The 20,758-nt window shown below is 43.6% G+C and overlaps 1 protein-coding gene across 1 annotated transcript; it reads left to right on the top strand.

The window, feature by feature from the left end:
* Nucleotides 1-649: 649 nt before the first annotated feature.
* LOC311106586 (CD109 antigen-like) lies at nucleotides 650-20,524 on the top strand (the record flags this gene model as incomplete). The annotated part of the gene is made up of 33 exons (XM_084148968.1): nucleotides 650-726; nucleotides 893-1,068; nucleotides 1,277-1,305; nucleotides 2,008-2,247; nucleotides 2,396-2,521; nucleotides 2,964-3,003; nucleotides 4,625-4,706; nucleotides 4,936-5,029; nucleotides 5,180-5,318; nucleotides 5,448-5,557; nucleotides 6,190-6,468; nucleotides 6,626-6,727; nucleotides 6,982-7,044; nucleotides 7,165-7,341; nucleotides 7,544-7,696; nucleotides 8,990-9,079; nucleotides 9,206-9,275; nucleotides 9,374-9,491; nucleotides 9,640-9,757; nucleotides 10,260-10,373; nucleotides 11,155-11,373; nucleotides 11,882-12,023; nucleotides 12,737-12,913; nucleotides 13,007-13,088; nucleotides 13,198-13,426; nucleotides 13,525-13,696; nucleotides 13,953-14,143; nucleotides 15,029-15,184; nucleotides 15,310-15,375; nucleotides 16,331-16,464; nucleotides 16,665-16,821; nucleotides 20,123-20,225; nucleotides 20,340-20,524. 33 exons carry the CDS (start codon nucleotides 650-652, stop codon nucleotides 20,522-20,524), a joined length of 4,410 nt encoding a protein of 1,469 aa, XP_084005094.1.
* Between the last annotated feature and the right edge of the window lie 234 nt (nucleotides 20,525-20,758).

Genomic DNA, 20,758 nt, shown 5'->3' with positions numbered 1-20,758 from the left:
CATATGTTGTTGAACTTGAACAAATCATCGCACGTGAAAGCTCGTAAAACTTCAGCATCAATAAATACATCGATGCCCTCTATCGTTGGGGAGGTGTCATTGACTGTTGATTTACTGCCATCTGCTGTTGGACTGAAGAATAGCAGGCTAGAACACTGGCGCAGAACGTGATGAGCAATGTTCAGAAAGATATTTCGATGGTATGACCTATCGCATCAAGTTTTGTATGGTAAATTGAGATATGAATCCATTACTTTGCAATAGTGAATTCACAAACAGATGGATAGCTGAATGATGCTTGATACTGTTGTAGTGTCCAATTAAAATGCATTAATTAGGTGGCAATTTAAAAACCATTTGCTAGTTTTTGCTTCATGGACAAAACATACCTGGGTACTGGGTAAGTAGCCTATGAGAACAAAAGTACATGCGTCTAATTGCAGTAACTGAACTACAATTTTCCCGACACAAAAATATTGATTGAACAAGAACATGTTTTTGGGAGGTGTTTTTTTTTCGTTTGATATGGTTGGTGGAGAGTATAATATGTATTCTCTGGGGACAGAGGAGGTGGAGTTACTTTACAACACGTATGAAGACAGAAATGACTTGGTTCCATTGATCAGTGAAGCACTTTGGTGTGTGGTTCATGCAAATGGAGTGGTTTCAAGTGTTGGGATTTCTTGGATTATTTGCCGTTTTCAGTGGAGCCCAGAACACCCCAAGGTATGGGGAAAAAAAGAGTACTTCAAAAGTATTCTAGACAAATGTATTTGCAATCCTATACTTTTTCCATTATAGAAGATGCTATACTTATTTGTCGTTATAGAGGATACAAAATTGTTAAATTGCCTCCACTATTTTCACATTTCTCCATTCTCTTTTCATTCAGGCCCAGCACGGCCCCCAGGCCTTCATACCTGATCTCTGTTCCGAGTGTGCTACTGCCTGGTGTCCCCATCACACTATCAGTCACTATCCTCACCAAGGCGGTGGAAGTCCACGTCGTTACTGAGATTGTTAATGGTAACAATACTGTCGTCTCAGAAGCAACCATAATTCAAGGAGGTAAGATATTATTTTCAACTCAACATTTCATATTTCTATAACTGTTTGAATGGTAAATGTTTGCTTGAATTTTGTTTCACACGCCAAGCAGCAACCGTGAAATTTCTGCTATAATGATGTTGTATGATTATCAGTGCTTTAACTCAATTGATTATGACTCAGTTGATGATAAACATCCCTTTTTCTTTATCAAATTTTCTTTATACAGGTTCTACTGAGCTGTTGGTTCTTTCACCGGTAAGTATTCATTTTTCTGATATGTATAATGTGTGTGCTTATACAATATAAAAACAATGAAAGTAGCAATTAGATGTCACAGTCAAAGCTATCATTTATACATTTAAGTTATTTAGCAGACGCTCTTATCCAGAGCGACTTACAGTTAGTGAGTGCATACATTTTTTCATACTGGCCCAACGTGGGAATCGAAGTCACAACCCTGGCGTTGCAAGTGCCATGCTCTACCAACTGAGCTACAGAGGAGGCTCAGTTATACATGGTATGAATGAAGATACACATTCAAATATTACAGTGGCAGTGATGTTGTTACAATTTTGGTTACTTGAGTTGTATTCCCCCTTTCAAAGTAGAGACTGTCTTTTTATAGTATGTGCTGATGATCACAGTATTGTTGGTCACAGGCACATAGAAAATGCCTCTTGAGTTTTGGTATTCAACTCTGAGGTCCCACACCATACCTTTTATAGAGAGAGGCTTGGATCAGGTGTATATTTTGTGTCAGGCATCGTAATAAAAAATAAATAAAAAAACAACCACAAACATGACGAAGTAAGTCACGTTCGAAGTATCACCGTACATCATTGTGTCTGAGATAACAGGACTCCTTAGCCTTGACTCGTGTCTGCCAGAATACTTGAATACTTCTTCTTTCTGACCCACTTTGACCTTTGACCTATTCTGCCATTCCTCCCTCTACAGATCCCTGACAGTGAACTGAGTTACTGGCACCCCTACACGCTGGTGGTTAAAGGCTATGTCGGGATGGGCAATATGGTGTTCACCAACTCAACGGTCCTGCGTATTAACCCCAAAAGCTCATCCACGTTTATTCAGACAGACAAGGCCAACTACAGTCCTGGACAGGTTGTGAAGATCCGGGCAGTGTCCATTTACCCAGATGGCAAGCCATATAAGGGCAAGATAGATATTATCATTAAGGTGTGTGTTACTGTTAACATACCAAGCGGGTATTGTATGAACATTCAGTGTGGAAGTGATAGCATGCGGATTAATGGAAACTTGAGATATGAAACTATGATGGCCAGTTTTATAATTCTAATTTCCTTTTATGAACGCTGTGAGCCAGGATCCTAAGGCAAACATGATCCGGCAGTGGTTGTCATTGGACAGTGTTCTGGGTGTTCTGTCCAAAGAGTTTCAGCTGTCTAAGAATCCATCCCTTGGCAAGTGGACCATTGTGACTTCTGTCAATGTAAGTCCTATTAAAATTTAAAGGACCATGGTAACATTTTGCTGCTCAAAACATTGATTTATTATTATAGCTTTATTAAAGCTTTTCAGGATGACACAGGTTTTATATTTCATCTTGACGATGCTGCATTTAATTCTGGAAACCATTGTTAACAGACGGCCTTGGGGCTTGGATGCGTTTTTTGTCTGCAAATGTTTTAATCTTTAGGAATAATTGACACTAAATACTCAAATAAATGAGTGTTATTAAAAAAACGTGTCTTCACTGAAACATGTGTCAAGACTTTCCCCCTCATGTTGTTTTAATCAATAGAGAGTAGATAACTAGAACAAGACTGTCCAGACATTTTAAAAGTCTTACTGTAGGAGGGCTAGAAATAAACAAGACATAGTTCATGGTGCTGAAATGTGGTCACCTCTCACATTTTCTCTCTGTCTTGCAGGAAATTGTGAGTGAAAACCAATTCAATGTGGAACATTATGGTAAGATCGCTTTCATCAACGTTACATCATAGTTAAGCTTAGTTAAGGCTCCTGGACCTTTTCCGTGAGTTCTGGTTCCTCCTTATGTTGTTCATAACAAAGGTAGATGACCCACCAGGGGATACTCACTGACGCCCCCTCATTTTGAACAGGACTAAAGCTGAACTATTTACTCTGACATTAAACTTCAGCTAATAAGCTATACATTTTTCATTTACATAAACCAAACACATTCAATATGGTACATTTAGGTTGTAACTAAATAGGCTGTAATTGAACTGCATAGCATTTACTGATTGTGTACTTCAATATACACTATATATACAAAAGTATGTGGACACCCCTTCAAATTAGTGGATTCTGCTATTTCAGCCACACCCGTTGCTGACTGGTGTATAAAATCGAGCACACAGCCATGCCATCTCCATAGACAAACATTGGCTGTAGAATGGCCTTACTGAAAAGCTCAGTGACTTTCAACGTGGCACCGTCATAGGATGCCACCTTTCCAAGAAGTCAGTTTGTCAAGTTTCTGCCCTGCTAGAGCTGCCCCGGTCAACTGTAAGTGCTGTTATTGTGATGTAGAAATGTCTAGGAGCAACAACGGCTCAGCTGCAAAGTGGTAGGCCACACAAGCTCACAGAACGGTACCGCCGAGTGCTGAAGCGCATAGCGCGTAAACATCGTCTGTCCTCGGTTGCAACACTCACTAACGAGTTCCAAACTGCCTCTGGAAGCAACGTCAGCACAATATCTGTTCGTCGTGAGCTTCATGAAATGGGTTTCCATGGCCGAGCAGCCGCACATAAGCCTAAGATCACCATGTGCAATGTCAAGCGTCGGCTGGAGTGGTGTAAAGCTCGCCAGCATTGGACTCTGGAGCAGGGAAACACATTCTCTGGAGTGATGGATCACGCTTCACCATCTGGCAGTCCGACGAACAAATCTGGGTTTGGCGGATGCCAGGAGAACGCTACCTGCCCGAATGCATAGTGCCAACTGTAAAGTTTGCTGGAGGAGGAATAATGGTCTGGGGATGTTTTTCATGGTTCGGGCTAGGCCCCTTAGTTCCAGTGAAGGGATATCTTAACGCTACAGCATACAATGACATTCTAGACAATTCTCTGCATCCAACTTTGTGGCAAAAGTTTGGGGAAGGCCCTTTCCTGTTTCAGCATGACAATGCCCCCCATGCACAAAGCGAGGTCCATACAGAAATGGTTTGTTGAGATCGTTGTGGAAGATTTGACTGGCCTGCACAGAGCCCTGACCTCAACCCCATCAAACACCTTTGGGATGAATTGGAATGCCGACTGCGAGCCAGGCCTAATTGCCCAACATCAGTGCCCAACCTCACTAATGCTGTGGTGGCTGAATGGAAGCAAGTCCCCGCAGCAATGTTCCAACATCTAATGGAAAGCCTTCCCAGAAGCAGCAAAGGGGGGACCAACTCCATATTAATGCCCATGCTTTTAGAATGAGATGTACGACGAGCAGGTGTCCACAAACTTTTGGTCATGTAGTGCATCTTCAATAAAAATACACATTTGGAAAGCTTTTGCTGAGGTGTGTGTGTGTGATTGTAATCGATTTCAATGAATGTTCTGTGTGTTTGTTTCAGTGCTGCCCAGGTTTGAGGTGCGGATAGAGGCCCCCAGTGTCCTTCATCATGACGATACTCTCTGGGGCATGGTCACTGCTAAGTAAATCAGTTTGATAATGTTTTACCTTATGGTTTGAACAAGGCTATGTGTTTTGTACACTCGTACTTGAAGAAATTGTGTTTTATAAGCCCATATGGGCTGGGCACCAAATGGTGTATAACACTGAAATAAAATCAATAACATCAATCCAAACTATTTGGTTCAGATCATTTGAAGGTCCCACTGCAGCAAGAGGGATTGTAATCTACTCTCTCTCTCTATCTCACAGATACATGTATGGGAAGCCTGTGCAAGGTCACATGAACATAACCTACTTGCATCGTTTTCATGGCATCGATGTGAGTAATGGTGAACATAAAGAGGTAAGTTCGTCCCCCCCAAAACCCCCAAAGTTACATTTGTAGTTTTAGTCTTATGAATCACTTAAGGGATACTGTTGGCATTTGAATGACATTCATAAAACCTGAAGTGGAGATCTGGGAGATGATTCAATGTTTGTCTTTTTTATACAGATTGACGGCTCAACAGGTTTCTCTTTTGATGTGCCTGACTACCAGGTCATGTATAAACGATCTACAGACTACATGTATGGGGAGTATGAGAACGATGGGTTTCTTACTATCATAGTTTATGTCACAGAGTCCCTGACAGGTAATCATATAGTTATTTCAAACCATATAAGTTAGATTCTGTACACTAATTTCTTATCAAGAATGAAGAATAACTCTCGCATTCAGACTATTACTGATCTATAGAATCTGTTGTTTATTGATTTTTAAGGACTGACCTATCACAGCACTATGGAGGTGGCTGTGGTTAAATGTAGATATAACCTTGCCTTCCGTGGATACCCCAGCTATATAAAGCCCTCTTTGAGCTTCACCGCTGAGGTAAGCGAAATTATAAGTCTATAGTGTATTGCAGCTCTGACAAAGTAGGTTAAGTAGCTTTTTCACGTTTTGTATCAGTACGGCTGTTTTCATGCAGCGTGATCAGTGATACTATAGACTCCCGAGTGGCGCAGTGGTCTAAGGCACTGCATCGCAGTGCTAGCTGTGCCACTAGAGATCCTGGTTCGAGTCCGGCGCACAATTGGTCCAGTGTCGTCCAAGGTAGGGGAGGGTTTGGCCGGCAGGGATGTGGGTTTGTTTCCCACGGGGGGCCAGTATAAAAAATACATAAAAAATAAAATAAATAAATAGATATAATAAAAATGTATGCATTCACTAACTGTAAGTCGCTCTGGATAAGAGCGTCTGCTAAATTACTAAAATGTACATGTACATGAGTGGGGCATATCACGGTTTCAGACTACCTCATATCAATGCCATGGAAACAAAGGTACTACTATAAGTGTTTGAAAATGCTGGTGAACTTTCCCGAGCCATACCCAGGTTTTTCAGAACGCTGTGCCCTACTACTCCAATTCTCAACACAGAAAACAATAGAAGTCTTTATGATCACTGGAGTATGGATGTCATGTATTGAAACACGTTTAGTTACAAACACCTTGTTCTTGCAGCTGAAAATATCCACGTACGACAAGCGGCCCCTGACTCGAGGTGATCAGGGGAAGACTGTTACAATTTCGGTAACACAGCAAAGGCACAGTCCATGGAGCTGGAAGTTGGATGACTTGGGGTTAATGCTGCCTCGTGTGGTGCTGAACTCTACTGGTCCTGGCCTCCCTCCAATGCCAGATGAGATACCAGTCCAGACAATGGTTTTACCTGTGCCTGCAGACGGGGTCATCCCCATTCACATACAGCTCTCAGATAAGGTGGCAACACTCACTCTAGATGTAAGTGGCCTTTCAAAATCACTGTTTCAAAATCACTGCCAACTTCCAACAATGTACAGTATCTCTCTTTTGTATTGAACTGTACCTGTTGTAGGTACCGCAGTACATGGTAAAGATAAAGATATCATCATTTGTGATAATATTTCATATTTTTTAGGCTTCATTCAAGGATGGCTATAAGATGCTACAGGTCTATAGCAGCTACAAGTCCCCCAGTAAATCGTACCTGCAGATCCAGAAGTCCAGTTCAACTCCACAGGTAAATCTCACAGGCATGGTTAAGATTAAATCAATGTTACCAGATGTCCGTATTAGGAGATTGAAAGAAGTCCAGCTGAGACTGAGGCTGTCCTAATATGGACACCATAGCAGATTGTGTCATAAATGTGTGAGATGCTTTAGGCTTGAGCACCTTGCGCTAATAATGGACAGTTTCATAAACGCTAGTAACATGGTGAGATCCTCGTGGTATATTTACTGTAAGTGATAAAACCAAACATTGATTTTCTGAAGGTTGATGTCCCGCTCCAGTTGACACTTCAGAGCAATTTCCCATTGAAAGAGTTTCACTACCTGGTAAGTACCTCAGCAGTTTACCTGTCATATAATGATACCTTAAAAGATTGATCTTTAATTTAATCTCATCAGTAAGTATCCAAAGGCCCAGCATTCTTCTCTTGTCTCCCCTGTCTTCAGGTAATGTCCAGGGGACAGGTGCTGTCTTCTGGAAGAGGCAGCTCTTCTTCCCTCATCCTGAGCCCACAGGAGTCCTGGGCTCCCTTGGCCTGCATTGTCGTATACTGTGTACATTCAGATGGAGAGATCTTCAATGATGCACTTCATGTTCCCATCGCCCAAGATCTAAAAAACAAGGTAGTTGTCATCTGTTATTTGACTTTGAACATTTGTAGTGCTGCGCCAGCTCAAGGTGAAGATTGAGACACCCAATGCCCTTCATCATATCTCTAAACTGAATCATTGGAATAAGTAACAGTCAATTTAGCAGTATAGTCATTCATCATCTTGACTGTGATATTCTGCCCCAGTATATTGTGGTGTGACCTCTGTCTGGCAGGTGTCTCTGAGCTGGAGTGAGGACAGGGTTAGGCCTGCTGATAAGGTGTCTCTCAAGGTGTCTGTGGCTGAGCCCGGGTCACTGGTGGGGATTCTGGTGGTGGATAAGGCAACATGCTGGCCCCACTCACACAATGACATCACCAAGGACATGGTGAGGAAGACCAATGTCGTAAAAGCAAAAAACAGCATCAAAAACATGCGTGAACTTGACTGCCACAGAATTCAGTAATATAAGGAAAATGCATGTAAGCAGACACTGTATGTACTTCTCGTTTTGAAAGACATTGTTTGTTTCACAAAAGAGTGTGATCCATTTTGTAACCTTGGACTAGATAGCACCAGTGATGACACAGGGATGGGCAACTTTGTTGGGGGTGGGGGCCACAAAAAATCTGAACTCATCATGAGGGGCCGCAGTGGCTCGTGGGTCTGCTTACCCACATCCATACCCACACATGGAGTCAACTGATTTGTGCATTCAATCTAATTGTGCAGTTAAACTACTTAACTCTCTTAAATAAATGCATTATACCAGCAGCCAAGGCCGGCCCTAGCCTTTTGTGGGCCCTAAGCGAGATTTGTTTGGGGGTCCCCCCATCTCACAGGCAAAACATTTTACTGGCCCCTGTCTTGAAGCAGAGATAATATTTTTTTGTTTTTAAGTACATTTCATGCAATTCTACACGTTTTGCCATGACTTATGCCATGTTAATATGATATCTGAGTGAGAGTGACTAACAAAATAAATGGGGGCCCTCTGGAGGTCAGGTTCCCTGGGCTCGTGCCCAGTCTGTATTCAGCCAACTTTAATACAAGTTTAGATAGCTGGATAGACTAACACACCAATCAAAAAATTGAGTGACTGTCAGTAACTGACATAACATGAGACAAACTGTTAATGCACAACCAAATTTAGAAATTGCACCTTGTGTATTCTACTATTCTAACTCTCAACAGTAAGTTGAGACCACCATTTTTTTGTTGTTGTTGCAACCCTCTTCTATCCTCTCCTCCTTTCCTGTCCTCCCTCATCCCCCTATCAAGTGTTCATGGGTCAGGCAAAAAAATTATATTTTTTGGGGGAAATTGATCCGCTGGCCTACAAAAGGGGGGAGCCCCGCGGGTCGCTAGTTGCCCAACCCTGGTCTATGGCGAGCTTTTTGTCATTTTGTGATTCCCTACAGCTTTTCATTGTCTGAATTTCAATGTGCACCACACATATTGTACATGACATAATATCCTGTGCAGGTACACGTATGAAACACTATCTATTGCCCCCACCCAAGTATCGGTCAGGTGTAAACAAAGTCACTATGAACTGTCTGTTTTGAACCTGACCAAACAGGTCTTAACAATACATTGCATATTTGTCTCGAGCTGTTTTGTTGTGCTGTGTAGATTGTAACAGTAGCAGGCTTTCGTGAATGATGGTGTTTTTTCTCAGGTGCTGGAGGAGATGGCAGAGTACGGCATAAAGACGACAGACTTTCCCCCCGGCGCCAGGAGAATGGGAGATCCCTACTCCATCTTTACGGTGGCTAGCTGTGACCTTGACAGGCATATCAGATGCCATAAGACCATCACACATACTATATATCACATTCCTATGAACATTTGCATATTTCTTATGTTCTTTGTGATTGTTTCTCTACACCCCCAGACATCTGGCATCATGGTTTTGACAGATGCCAAGTTGGAGAAGATGGGGGAGCAATTGAGACCTCAATTCCGTAAGCTCAGATATAATTACCCACAAAGCACATTGTGATTCCAGTTGGCCTATGTGCAGTATTTGTCTTGGCTGTGTTAACCCTTGTGTTCCCTACAGCAGGGGAGGGAATCCAATCGCTTGGTGATGAGGGGGATGATATGGAACAGGAGAAGCAGGAGCCTCGGGAACGCAGGGACTTCCCTGAGACCTGGCTGTGGCTGGACACCAACACAGGGTGATGGACAGGAACCATGGTCCATAATACACTCGCACCCACGCACCCAAACACCCACACACACACACACACACATACACACACTTTCATTAAATGTGCATTAATTCAATTTTTACTGACGACATGCATTTCTTTATCTTGGTCACAGTGATTCTACCACAGCTGAGTTCCCTCTGACTGTACCAGACAGCATTACATCCTGGGTAGCCACTGCCTTTGTCATGTCTGCAGATCTGGGCATGGGCATCATTGAGACCCCTGCAAAGGTACTGTACTATACCCTTTAGAAGAAAAGGAAAAGCTGCACACTCTAATAGCTCCGATGCAATATTTTATTTACCAACTTTTCCTGTACTATATCCTCACACACACCCTGATATGCATGTTGGCCCCCTACGAGTCATTGTTCATTCCCAGATAGACTTACTCTACTTTACCCTACTCTACTTTAACCTACAATTCTCTACTCTACTTTAATCTACGATTCTCTACTCTACTTTACTCTACCCTTCTCTACTCTACTCTACTTTACTCTACCCTTCTCTACTCTACTTTAATCTACGATTCTCTACTCTACTTTACTCTACCCTTCTCTACTCTACTTTAATCTACGATTCTCTCCTCTCCTCTCCTCTCCTCTCCTCTCCTCTCCTCTCCTCTCCTCTCCTCTCCTCTCCTCTCCTCTCCTCTCCTCTCCTCTCCTCTCCTCTCCTCTCCTCTCCTCTCCTCTCCTCTCCTCTCCTCTCCTCTCCTCTCTTGTGTTTTCAGCTCACAGTGTTTCAGGACTTCTTTCTGTCCTTGAATCTACCTGCTTTCATCATTCGAGGAGAGCTGCTGGTCGTGGAGGTCACTCTCTTCAACTACCTTGAACAGGACCTTGAGGTGAGCTTCACTGTCTGGCATCAATGTGCCTCTCAGATGTCTCTCTGGCATAGCCACTTTTATATTATTTACTGTGTTGAGAATCTCTCACTACAGTACATGTTACAGTATTGATTTCCCTATTTTACACATTCACCATAACATATTTAAGCAGTAAGGCCCGAGGGGGTGTGGTATATGGCCAATATACCACGGCTAAGGGCTGTTCTTAAGCACGACGCAACACAGAGTGCCTGGATACAGCCCTTAGCCGTGGTATATTGGAATATATACCACAAACACCCGAGGTGCCTTATTGCTATTATAAACTGGTTACCAATGTAATTAGAGCAGTAAAAATACACGTTTTGTCATACACGTTGTATACAGTCTGCTATACTACGGCTTTCAGCCAATCAGAATTCAGGGCTCGACCACCCAGTTTACAGTTACAAATAGAATCCTGTAGTGGAGTTGCAGCCAGAACAAGAATGAACCAGTTTGGGTCACTTTGTATGTTTGTATGCCAGAGGTAACAAAGCATTGTACCTATTAATCCAACAGGGACCTATCCCAGCACTATCACTCACCTCTATGTGGACAATCCATTTATCAAGACAAGACAATCCATTTATCATAGTTCTAATCTGTAATATTGTTACATGACAAACATTTGGCGGTAAAGAACAGTTCCTTTTGCCTCTCCATACATTCCATGTCTTTTGAGAAACGTGTAATGTGATCTGGGCGACTTCCCTTTCTTCTCTTTCTCTCTTTGTTTGCTCTTCTTCTCCTCTTCCAGGTGATGGTGATTGTTGCCCAGAGTGACTCGTTTGATTTTGTCTTCCCGGACAATGAGGAGCTCTCTATGGCCAGTACACGTACTGTGTCTGTGGAGAGTCAGAAAGGAACCTCTGTTCTATTTCCCATCAGGCCACTGGTCCTGGGGGAGATCCCCATCTCGGTCAAAGCCAAATCGTCTGTGGCCTCTGACGCCGTCCGCCGGATGGTTCTGGTCAAGGTACAGATCACAAGTTTCATTTTACTTTGATAAACTTACAAGTTAACGAAAGCAATACATTTTTTTCTCCTAATTGGAGTATCAAATTAATTTCAAATCAAATCAAATTTTATTGGTCACATGCGCCGAATACAACAGGTGCAGACATTACAGTGAAATGCTTACTTACAGCCCTTAACCAACTGTGCATTTATTTTAAACAAAAAAAGTAAGAATAAAACAACAACAAAAAAAAGTGTTGAGAAAAAAAGAGCAGAAGTAAAATAAAGTGACAGTAGGGAGGCTATATATACAGGGGGGTACCGTTGCAGAGTCAATGTGCGGGGGCACCGGCTAGTTGAGGTAGTTGAGGTAATATGTACATGTGGGTAGAGTTAAAGTGACTATGTATAAATACTTAACAGAGTAGCAGCAGCTTCTTCAAAATACTTTTCAGTCTCGCCCAGGTCGTATGACACATTATTGTTTATTTGTGTGTACTCATTTTTCGTCCTTGTTGTTTTGGTAGCCTGAAGGACATGAGCAGTCTTTTTCAAAGACCATGTTTCTGGAGCTGGTGGGGACAGAGAAAAGCCTTTACAGGGAAATGGCATTCACCTTCCCTGCAGATGTTGTGGAGGGCAGTCAGCGAGCACAAGTGACTGCAGTCGGTATGCAAACACATCCAGCTTGGCCTCTTCCACTCCAGTCACAAGCTAGTGACCCAAAACTCCTTTCCTACGGTCTTATAATGAGCATATTCACAATATATTTGACTTTTTTTATGAACACTTTACCCCTATAAAATGGCGAAATGAACACTCTTTGGAAACACTGACAAAGAATGACAAGCAAAGACAAAGCCTCAAACAGGTTGAATCATACATTTCAGTGGAAAATAATGACATGTTTGGCAACGTTTCCTTCACTTTTTATGGTCAGCAGCTGTGTGATTGTTTCTTACCCTTCTAAGAATGGAACCCTACAGAGTGCTGCATCTGTCACTGTAGTCAACCTGTCAATCTAGCAGGCTACTTTGGTTGTTTGTATTTGTTGCCCGGTAAACATGCTTGCTGTTTAAGTGGCAGCTCTTGTAAATATATAAGGGAAGAGTATGTCTTTTTGTTACTTGTTAGGCTAATTGTGTGTCACCATATTAAAGGAAGCCCATGTTTGTTTGTTACTTGTTAAGCTGTCTGTTACCACGTGTGCTCCTTTGGATGTCGACAATAGAGATCCTATTCAATTACTTGTATTCTAATTCCTAATTCTATGGTACGAGCTGTCTCAGTCTGGTGATGCATTGTGAGACCAAGATGTCATATCTCATGGTTTCTATCTGGTCACTCTCTTCTTTCATTTATATTCTTTCTTGGTGTAAAAGGTGACATCCTTGGACCGTCCATCACGGGCCTGGAGTCCCTCATCCAGATGCCTTATGGTTGCGGGGAGCAGAACATGATCCACTTTGCGCCCAACATCTATGTCATCCAGTATCTGACCGCGTCTGGACAAGCTGATCATGATACTGTGATTAAAGCCACATCTTACATGATGAAAGGTGCATTGCTAATAATACCAACTCGTATGTCACTGAGCTGAAATTTGTACGATGAAGATTCATAATGAACCTTTTGGTCTCTTAACCATGTAGGTTATGAGCATGAACTGTCCTACCAGAGAGATGATGGTTCCTTCAGTGCTTTTGGGGATAGTGACTACTCTGGAAGCACATGGTGAGTAACTCGGCCGGTGTGTCTGCGTCCGTCCGTCCGTCCGTCTGTCTGTCTGTCTGTCTGTCTGTCTGTCTGTCTGTAACCCTGTATCCATGTTTTCTCTCTGAAGGCTCTCTGCGTTCGTACTGAAGTGCTTCCTGCAGGCGAGGCCCTTCATCTCCATCGACGGCAGAGTGCTGGTCAGTACTGCCACCTGGTTGGGGGCCCAGCAGGGGGATGACGGGGCCTTCTTGGAGCCCGGCCGGGTCATCCACACTGAGCTCCAGGGAGGCCTGGATGGCCCTGTATCTCTCACAGCCTACGTTCTCATGGCTCTACTGGAGGATGACAGCTACAAGGTGGGAGTCATGCTACAATAAGATTCTGTGCTACAGTATTTGGTTTGTTAAATCTGAGTCTGTTAAATCTTGGCCTTTTCTTTGTTTCTATTATTCAGAACATGTATGCGAGCCAGGTGTCCGGGGCCCTGGTGTTTTTGGAGACCAGGCTTGCTCTAGGGATCTCCAGTAACTACAGCCTGTGTCTGGCCACCTACGCTCTGGCCCTGGCCAACAGCGAGAGTGCAGACCGAGCGCTGGCACAGCTGATTGGACGAGCAGAGATGAAGGGTAAACACTTGGGGAGTTGGATGGGGATGGATGAGACACCTCTTTACAAAGGTGCTAGCTATATGTAAAAACATTTCAAGAGGAATTTAGAAAACACTCAATTGATGACACTTTCTTGATTTCTGCATGTTTAATGATACGTTATTCTATATACAGTGCAAGCCTTCTCTTCCAGATGTTGTCGTCATTGTTGTTGTTGTTGTTGTTGATGATGTAGTTAATTTGTGTTTCCCTCCGTTACTTCCTCTGTTTGCAGACGGTGTTCCATCCTGGAGTTCATCAGGCGTAGGGCTTTCTGAGTCGTGGCAGCCACGCTCCGCAGACATCGAAATGGCTGCCTACCTGCTGCTCTCCCTCCACAAGCTTTCCAGGGTGGTGGAGGGCTTCGGCCTCATGAAATGGCTCAGCCAGCAGAGGAACCACTTGGGAGGATACGGCTCCACACAGGCAAGGAAGGAAGGGTCGGGCTCTGATCCCAGATCAGCAAGGCTGGGTCAGAACATATGCATTTCAAGGGTCACTGTGGGTCAGTGTCTAAACCCAGATCAGTTAGGCTGGGTCAGAACAGAAGCATTTAAAGGGTCAATCTCTGAGTCCAGATCAGTTAGGTTGGCTCAGAACATACTGTATTCCAGTTTCACTGAATATAATCAAAAGGAACATTCACAAAACCCAAAAGAACAATCCCCTAGTCTAGTGTTTATGGAGCCTGTTCTGTGTCAGTCAAATGGATTGAAATGAAGTCCCTCAAGTGCTGTGAGGCACGTTGTGATAAAATTTTCCACATTACCCAAAATCCCACCACGGATAGAGTTAGGGTATAAAAAGATATTAGGGGCCCAAGAGCTTACAAGAGATACTCAGTGAAGATAGGATTTAGGAGGAACTGGCTGTATTGAGCTGACATGGAGATACCTCTAGAGCTAGATAGAGGATTATAATAACCAACAGGGAAAAGGAACAGCTGCTCTGTCAAGTCGTTAGGGAGACTTTCTGTGGCTGGCTGGGCTAAAAGAAAAGTTATTGTGAGCAGCCCAGTCCGTGCTCAGACACACAAACAACATCCAAAGCAAAAACAGATATTGGTTTCATTCTGTGGGAATTGGCATTTGTTTAGTAAAAGGGTGTATGAATGTGGCCTCTTCTTGCCTCCATATTTGGAAATGAAGTCTAGGGTTGAGTTCCTAATGGTACCCTGTTCCCCTTCATAATGCACTACTTTTGACCAGAGCCCTAGGGCCCTGGTCAAAAGTAGTGCACTATATAGGGAATAGGGTACCATTTGGGACGCTGCCGGAGTCTAGCTGCTTTATTGTCCCTTTCTCTCCTCAGGATACAGTGATAGCCCTGCAGGCCTTGTCTGAGTATGCAGTTTACAGTGGGTCTCAACTCATCAATCTCCACGTTACAGTCAACACAGCACCCTCAACTACAGTGGCCAGCTTCCACATCAACTACACCAACTATTTGCTATACCAAAGCCGAGAGGTAAATAAAAAATATCCCCATTCAAATGAATATCTACCGATAAAGAACAAATCAGCGCATGATTCTCCAGGTTGGCGCCACCTTAGTGATGATGTTGCAACTGATTGCTGTGATTTACGTTTCAGATTGAGACAGGCCGAGAGGTACGCTTAAAGGTTTCTGCCAAGGGCCAAGGATTTGCTCTGTTTCAGGTAGCGATAATCTTATATGTACTTGATGTCATGTCTGCCAACAATTTCCATCAATCTCAATAATGAAAACCTGTCACCCTGGTTTAGCGATCATTACATTTTACATTTTAGTCATTTAGCAGACGCTCTTATCCAGAGCGACTTACAGTTAGTGAATACATATATATATATATTTTTTTATACTGGCCCCCGTGGGAATCGAACCCACAACCCTGGCGTTGCAAACGCCATGCTCTATCAACTGAGCTACATCCCTGCCGGCCATTCCCTCCCCTACCCTGGACGAATTATGCGCCGCCCATGAGTCTCCCGGTCGCGGCCGGCTGCGACAGAGCCTGGATTCGAACCAGGATCTCTAGTGGCACAGTTAGCACTGCGATGCAGTGCCTTAGACCACTGCGCCACTCATAATAGTAGACCCACCATGCCAAGCAATGTTGCGTTAGTAAGTGATTACAAGACATTACAGACAAAAGCTAAGCCACCCCGGTTGCTGGGCTATTATAGTATTCACATGAGCCCCATGACATAGAGGTTGCCAGTGCCTAGAAGAAGGTACAACACATGAAAACAAAACATTCTACAGCTGTGAGTGATTACCCAGCCTGCTGCATCATACCAATGACTAAACTCATATCAAAAGGATAAGAAATAACCAAAATATATAGTAAAAATGTCCACTTTGCACTGTTATTTGAGTACACCTATCTCACGCTAACACTGTCCGATTGTGTCCCAGGGAGTTTATGATGGAGCCTGCTGCTGCAAAACGTTAATCGGCCTTTAGTCTCAGTCATCTTGACCTGTTTTCATCCGTGTGAATGGGCTGCAACAAATCAGCCTGCAGTCATTTTGAAGAAAACATTCTGTCAGTTAAACAATGGAAATGAAAAATGCCTGTAAATTGTTTAGATTTTCCTGTCCTTTATTTATATCTCTCAATTTCTCTCTCTAGATGAATGTGTTTTACAATTTAGAGAGCAGAGGTTTGTCACGAAAACGGAGAGACACTACACAGGAGGCTTTTGATTTGCACATAGAGTTGTTTGACACTAACATGTACTACATCCATCTCTACATTTGCACAAGGTAAGAGTTAGAGTTTGGCTTGGTAACACACATTTACAACTTAAAAATGGAAAACAAGAAAGAAATCTCTGTTTTCAATCGCTTGCTGTTAAATAAGACAGATATTGGAAAGGACCACATGGTCTGGCGTGCCAGTATGCTACTAAAGGTTAAGTACCTACTGCGTTAGATGTAGGTATTTATGTATTGCTCTCTTGCAGTCTGCTGGAGGGCCAGGGCATTAACCAGACTGGCATGGCCATTCTCGACGTGGGCCTTCTCAGTGGCTTCATCTTGACTCAGGATGGCATTGAGACCAACGATGTGGTTCGGAGAGTGGAAACGCCTCCGGGGAAAGTCATCCTCTACCTGGACTCTGTAAGTGTTACTATTATATACATTGCTCAAAAAAATAAAGGGAACACTTAAACAACACATCCTAGATCTGAATGAATGAAATAATCTTATTAAATACTTTTTTCTTTACATAGTTGAATGTGCTGACAACAAAATCACACAAAAATTATCAATGGAAATCAAATTTATCAACCCATGGAGGTCTGGATTTGGAGTCACCCTCAAAATTAAAGTGGAAAACCACACTACAGGCTGATCCAACTTTGATGTAATGTCCTTAAAACAAGTCAAAATGAGGCTCAGTAGTGTGTGTGGCCTCCACGTGCCTGTATGACCTCCCTACAACACCTGGGCATGCTCCTGATGAGGTGGCGGATGGTCTCCTGAGGGATCTCCTCCCAGACCTGGACTAAAGCATTCGCCAACTCCTGGACAGTCTGTGGTGCAACGTGGCGTTGGTGGATGGAGCGAGACATGATGTCCCAGATGTGCTCAATTGGATTCAGGTCTGGGGAACGGGCGGGCCTGCTGACACACTCCAGCCACATGAGGTCTAGCATTGTCTTGCATTAGGAAGAACCCAGGGCCAACCGCACCAGCATATGGTCTCACAAGGGGTCTGAGGATCTCATCTCGGTACCTAATGGCAGTCAGGCTACCTCTGGCGAGCACATGGAGGGCTGTGAAGCCCCCCAAAGAAATGCCACCCCACACCATGACTGACCCACCGCCAAACCGGTCATGCTGGAGGATGTTGCAGGCAGCAGAACGTTCTCCACGGCGTCTCCAGACTCTGTCAGGTCTGTCACATGTGCTCAGTGTGAACCTGCTTTCATCTGTGAAGAGCACAGGGCGCCAGTGGCGAATTTGCCAATCTTGATGTTCTCTGGCAAATGCCAAACGTCCTGCACGGTGTTGGGCTGTAAGCACAACCCCCACCTGTGGACGTCGGGCCCTCATACCACCCTCATGGAGTCTGTTTCTGACCGTTTGAGCAGACACATGCACATTTGTGGCCTGGTGGAGGTCATTTTGCAGGGCTCTGGCAGTGCTCCTCCTGCTCCTCCTTGCACAAAGGCGGAGGTAGCAGTCCTGCTGCTGGGTTGTTGCCCTCGTACGGCCTCCTCCACGTCTCCTGATGTACTGGCCTGTCTCCTGGTAGCGCCTCCATGCTCTGGACACTACGCTGACAGACACAGCAAACCTTCTTGCCACAGCTCGCATTGATGTGCCATCCTGGATGAGCTGCACTACCTGAGCCACTTGTGTGGGTTGTAGACTCCGTCTCATGCTACCACTAGAGTGAAAGCACCGCCAGCATTCAAAAGTGACCAAAACATCAGCCAGGAAGCATAGGAACTGAGAAGTGGTCTGTGGTCACCACCTGCAGAACCACTTCTTTATTGGGGGTGTCTTGCTAATTGCCTATAATTTCCACCTGTTATCTATTCCATTTGCACAACAGCATGTGAAATTTATTGTCAATCAGTGTTGCTTCCTAAGTGGACAGTTTGATTTCACAGAAGTGTGATTGACTTGGAGTTACATTGTGTTGTTTAAGTGTTCCCTTTATTTTTTAGAGCAGTGGGGAAAAAAAGTATTTAGTCAGCCACCATTTGTGCAAGTTCTCCCACTTAAAAAGATGAGAGAGGCCTGTAATTTTCATCATAGGTACACGTCAACTATGACAGACAAAATGAGAGAAAAAAAATCCAGAAAATCACATTGTAGGATTTTTAATGAATTTATTTACAAATTATGGTGGAAAATAAGTATTTGGTCAATAACAAAAGTTTCTCAATACTTTGTTATATACCCTTTGTTGGCAATGACACAGGTCAAACGTTTTCTGTAAGTCTTCACAAGGTTTTCACACACTGTTGCTGGTATTTTGGCCCATTCCTCCATGCAGATCTCCTCTAGAGCAGAGATGTTTTGGGGCTGTCGCTGGGCAACACGGACTTTCAACTCCCTCCAAAGATTTTCTATGGGGTTGAGATCTTGAGACTGGCTAGGCCACTCCAGGACCTTGAAATGCTTCTTACGAAGCCAGTCCTTCGTTGCCCGGGCGGTGTGTTTGGGATCATTGTCATGCTGAAAGACCCAGCCACGTTTCATCTTCAATGCCCTTGCTGATGGAAAGAGGTTTTCACTCAAAATCTCACGATACATGGCCCCATTCATTCTTTCCTTTACACGGATCAGTCGTCCTGGTCCCTTTGCAGAAAAACAGCCCCAAAGCATGATGTTTCCACCCCCATGCTTCACAGTAGGTATGGTGTTCTTTGGATGCAACTCAGCATTCTTTGTCCTCCAAACACGACGAGTTGAGTTTTTACCAAAAAGTTATATTTTGGTTTCATCTGACCATATGACATTCTCCCAATCCTCTTCTGGATCATCCAAATGCACTCTAGCAAACTTCAGACGGGCCTGGACATGTACTGGCTTAAGCAGGGGGACACGTCTGGCACTGCAGGATTTGAGTCCCTGGCGGCGTAGTGTGTTACTGATGGTAGACTTTGTTACTTTGGTCCCAGCTCTCTGCAGGTCATTCACTAGGTCCCCCCGTGTGGTTCTGGGATTTTTGCTCACCGTTCTTGTGATCATTTTGACCCCACGGGGTGAGATCTTGCGTGGAGCCCCAGATCGAGGGAGATTATCAGTGGTCTTGTATGTCTTCCATTTCCTAATAATTGCTCCCACAGTTGATTTCTTCAAACCAAGCTGCTTACCTATTGCAGATTCAGTCTTCCCAGCCTGGTGCAGGTCTACAATTTTGTTTCTGGTGTCCTTTGACAGCTCTTTGGTCTTGGCCATAGTGGAGTTTGGAGTGTGACTGTTTGAGGTTGTGGACAGGTGTCTTTTATACTGATAACAAGTTCAAACAGCTGCCATTAATACAAGTAACAAGTGGAGGACAGAGGAGCCTCTTAAAGAAGAAGTTACAGGTCTGTGAGAGCCAGAATTCTTGCTTGTTTGTAGGTGATCAAATACTTATTTTCTACCATAATTTGCAAATAAATTCATAAAAAATCCTACAATGTGATTTTCTGGATTTTTTTTCCTCAATTTGTCTGTCGTAGTTGACGTGTACCTATGATGAAAATTACAGGCCTCTCTCATCTTTTTAAGTGGGAGAACTTGCACAATTGGTGGCTGACTAAATACTTTTTTCCCCCCACTGTATGATTGTTATAAGTACTCATTATAGGTATGGAGGCATTGGTCAGAAGTCAAAACTTGTGTTATATGACATCAAGTTCACTGTTCAGCAGGGAAACCACCTCTCGTTGTATTCTCATGTTGACTCCCTCCTCAGGTGATGACAGAGGAGATGTGTGTGAAAATCCCTCTAATCATGGACTTCAAGGTTGCCAACGTCCAGGATGCAACGGTTCTCATCTATGATTACTACGAGCCCCGTAAGCAATACTTAAGTTTCAACACACATTCAAAATGAGGCATGAAATTACTTGAAATCTCTTGGTGGACTTGTACCTGTAAACTAATTGTTTCCTTTCTTGTTTCATACCAAGGGAGGAAGACGGTGAGGACATACCAGTCCTATTGGAGGCATGACATGGACGCCTGCTCATTCTGTGGGGAAGACTGCAGCCAGTGTAAAGGACAGGAGGCCTATGTGTCTGGCAGTATATCTGTCTGCCACCATGTGGCCACTCTCGCCTGTTCTCTCCTTGTCCTCCTGGCCTGCAGTTTGTAAAAGAGATCTGTATAGACTTGTTATATCATTCGGTTGTTTAATAATAAGTAAGTGGAAACTGTGATTTTACTGAATAGGTTGGGGAAGTATTTTTTTTCAATCAACGTTATATTCAATCTTGCTCTGCAGTATGTTTTGTCTTAGACATCTCACAGTCATTACATTTACATTTAAGTCATTTAGTAGACACTCTTATCCAGAGCGACATACAAATTGGTGCATTCAACTTAGGAT

Source organism: Coregonus lavaretus (genome assembly GCF_964263955.1).
Source record: "Coregonus lavaretus genome assembly, chromosome: 31".
Taxonomy (NCBI): domain Eukaryota; kingdom Metazoa; phylum Chordata; class Actinopteri; order Salmoniformes; family Salmonidae; genus Coregonus; species Coregonus lavaretus.
This window is presented reverse-complemented; position numbering and strand designations above follow the sequence as displayed.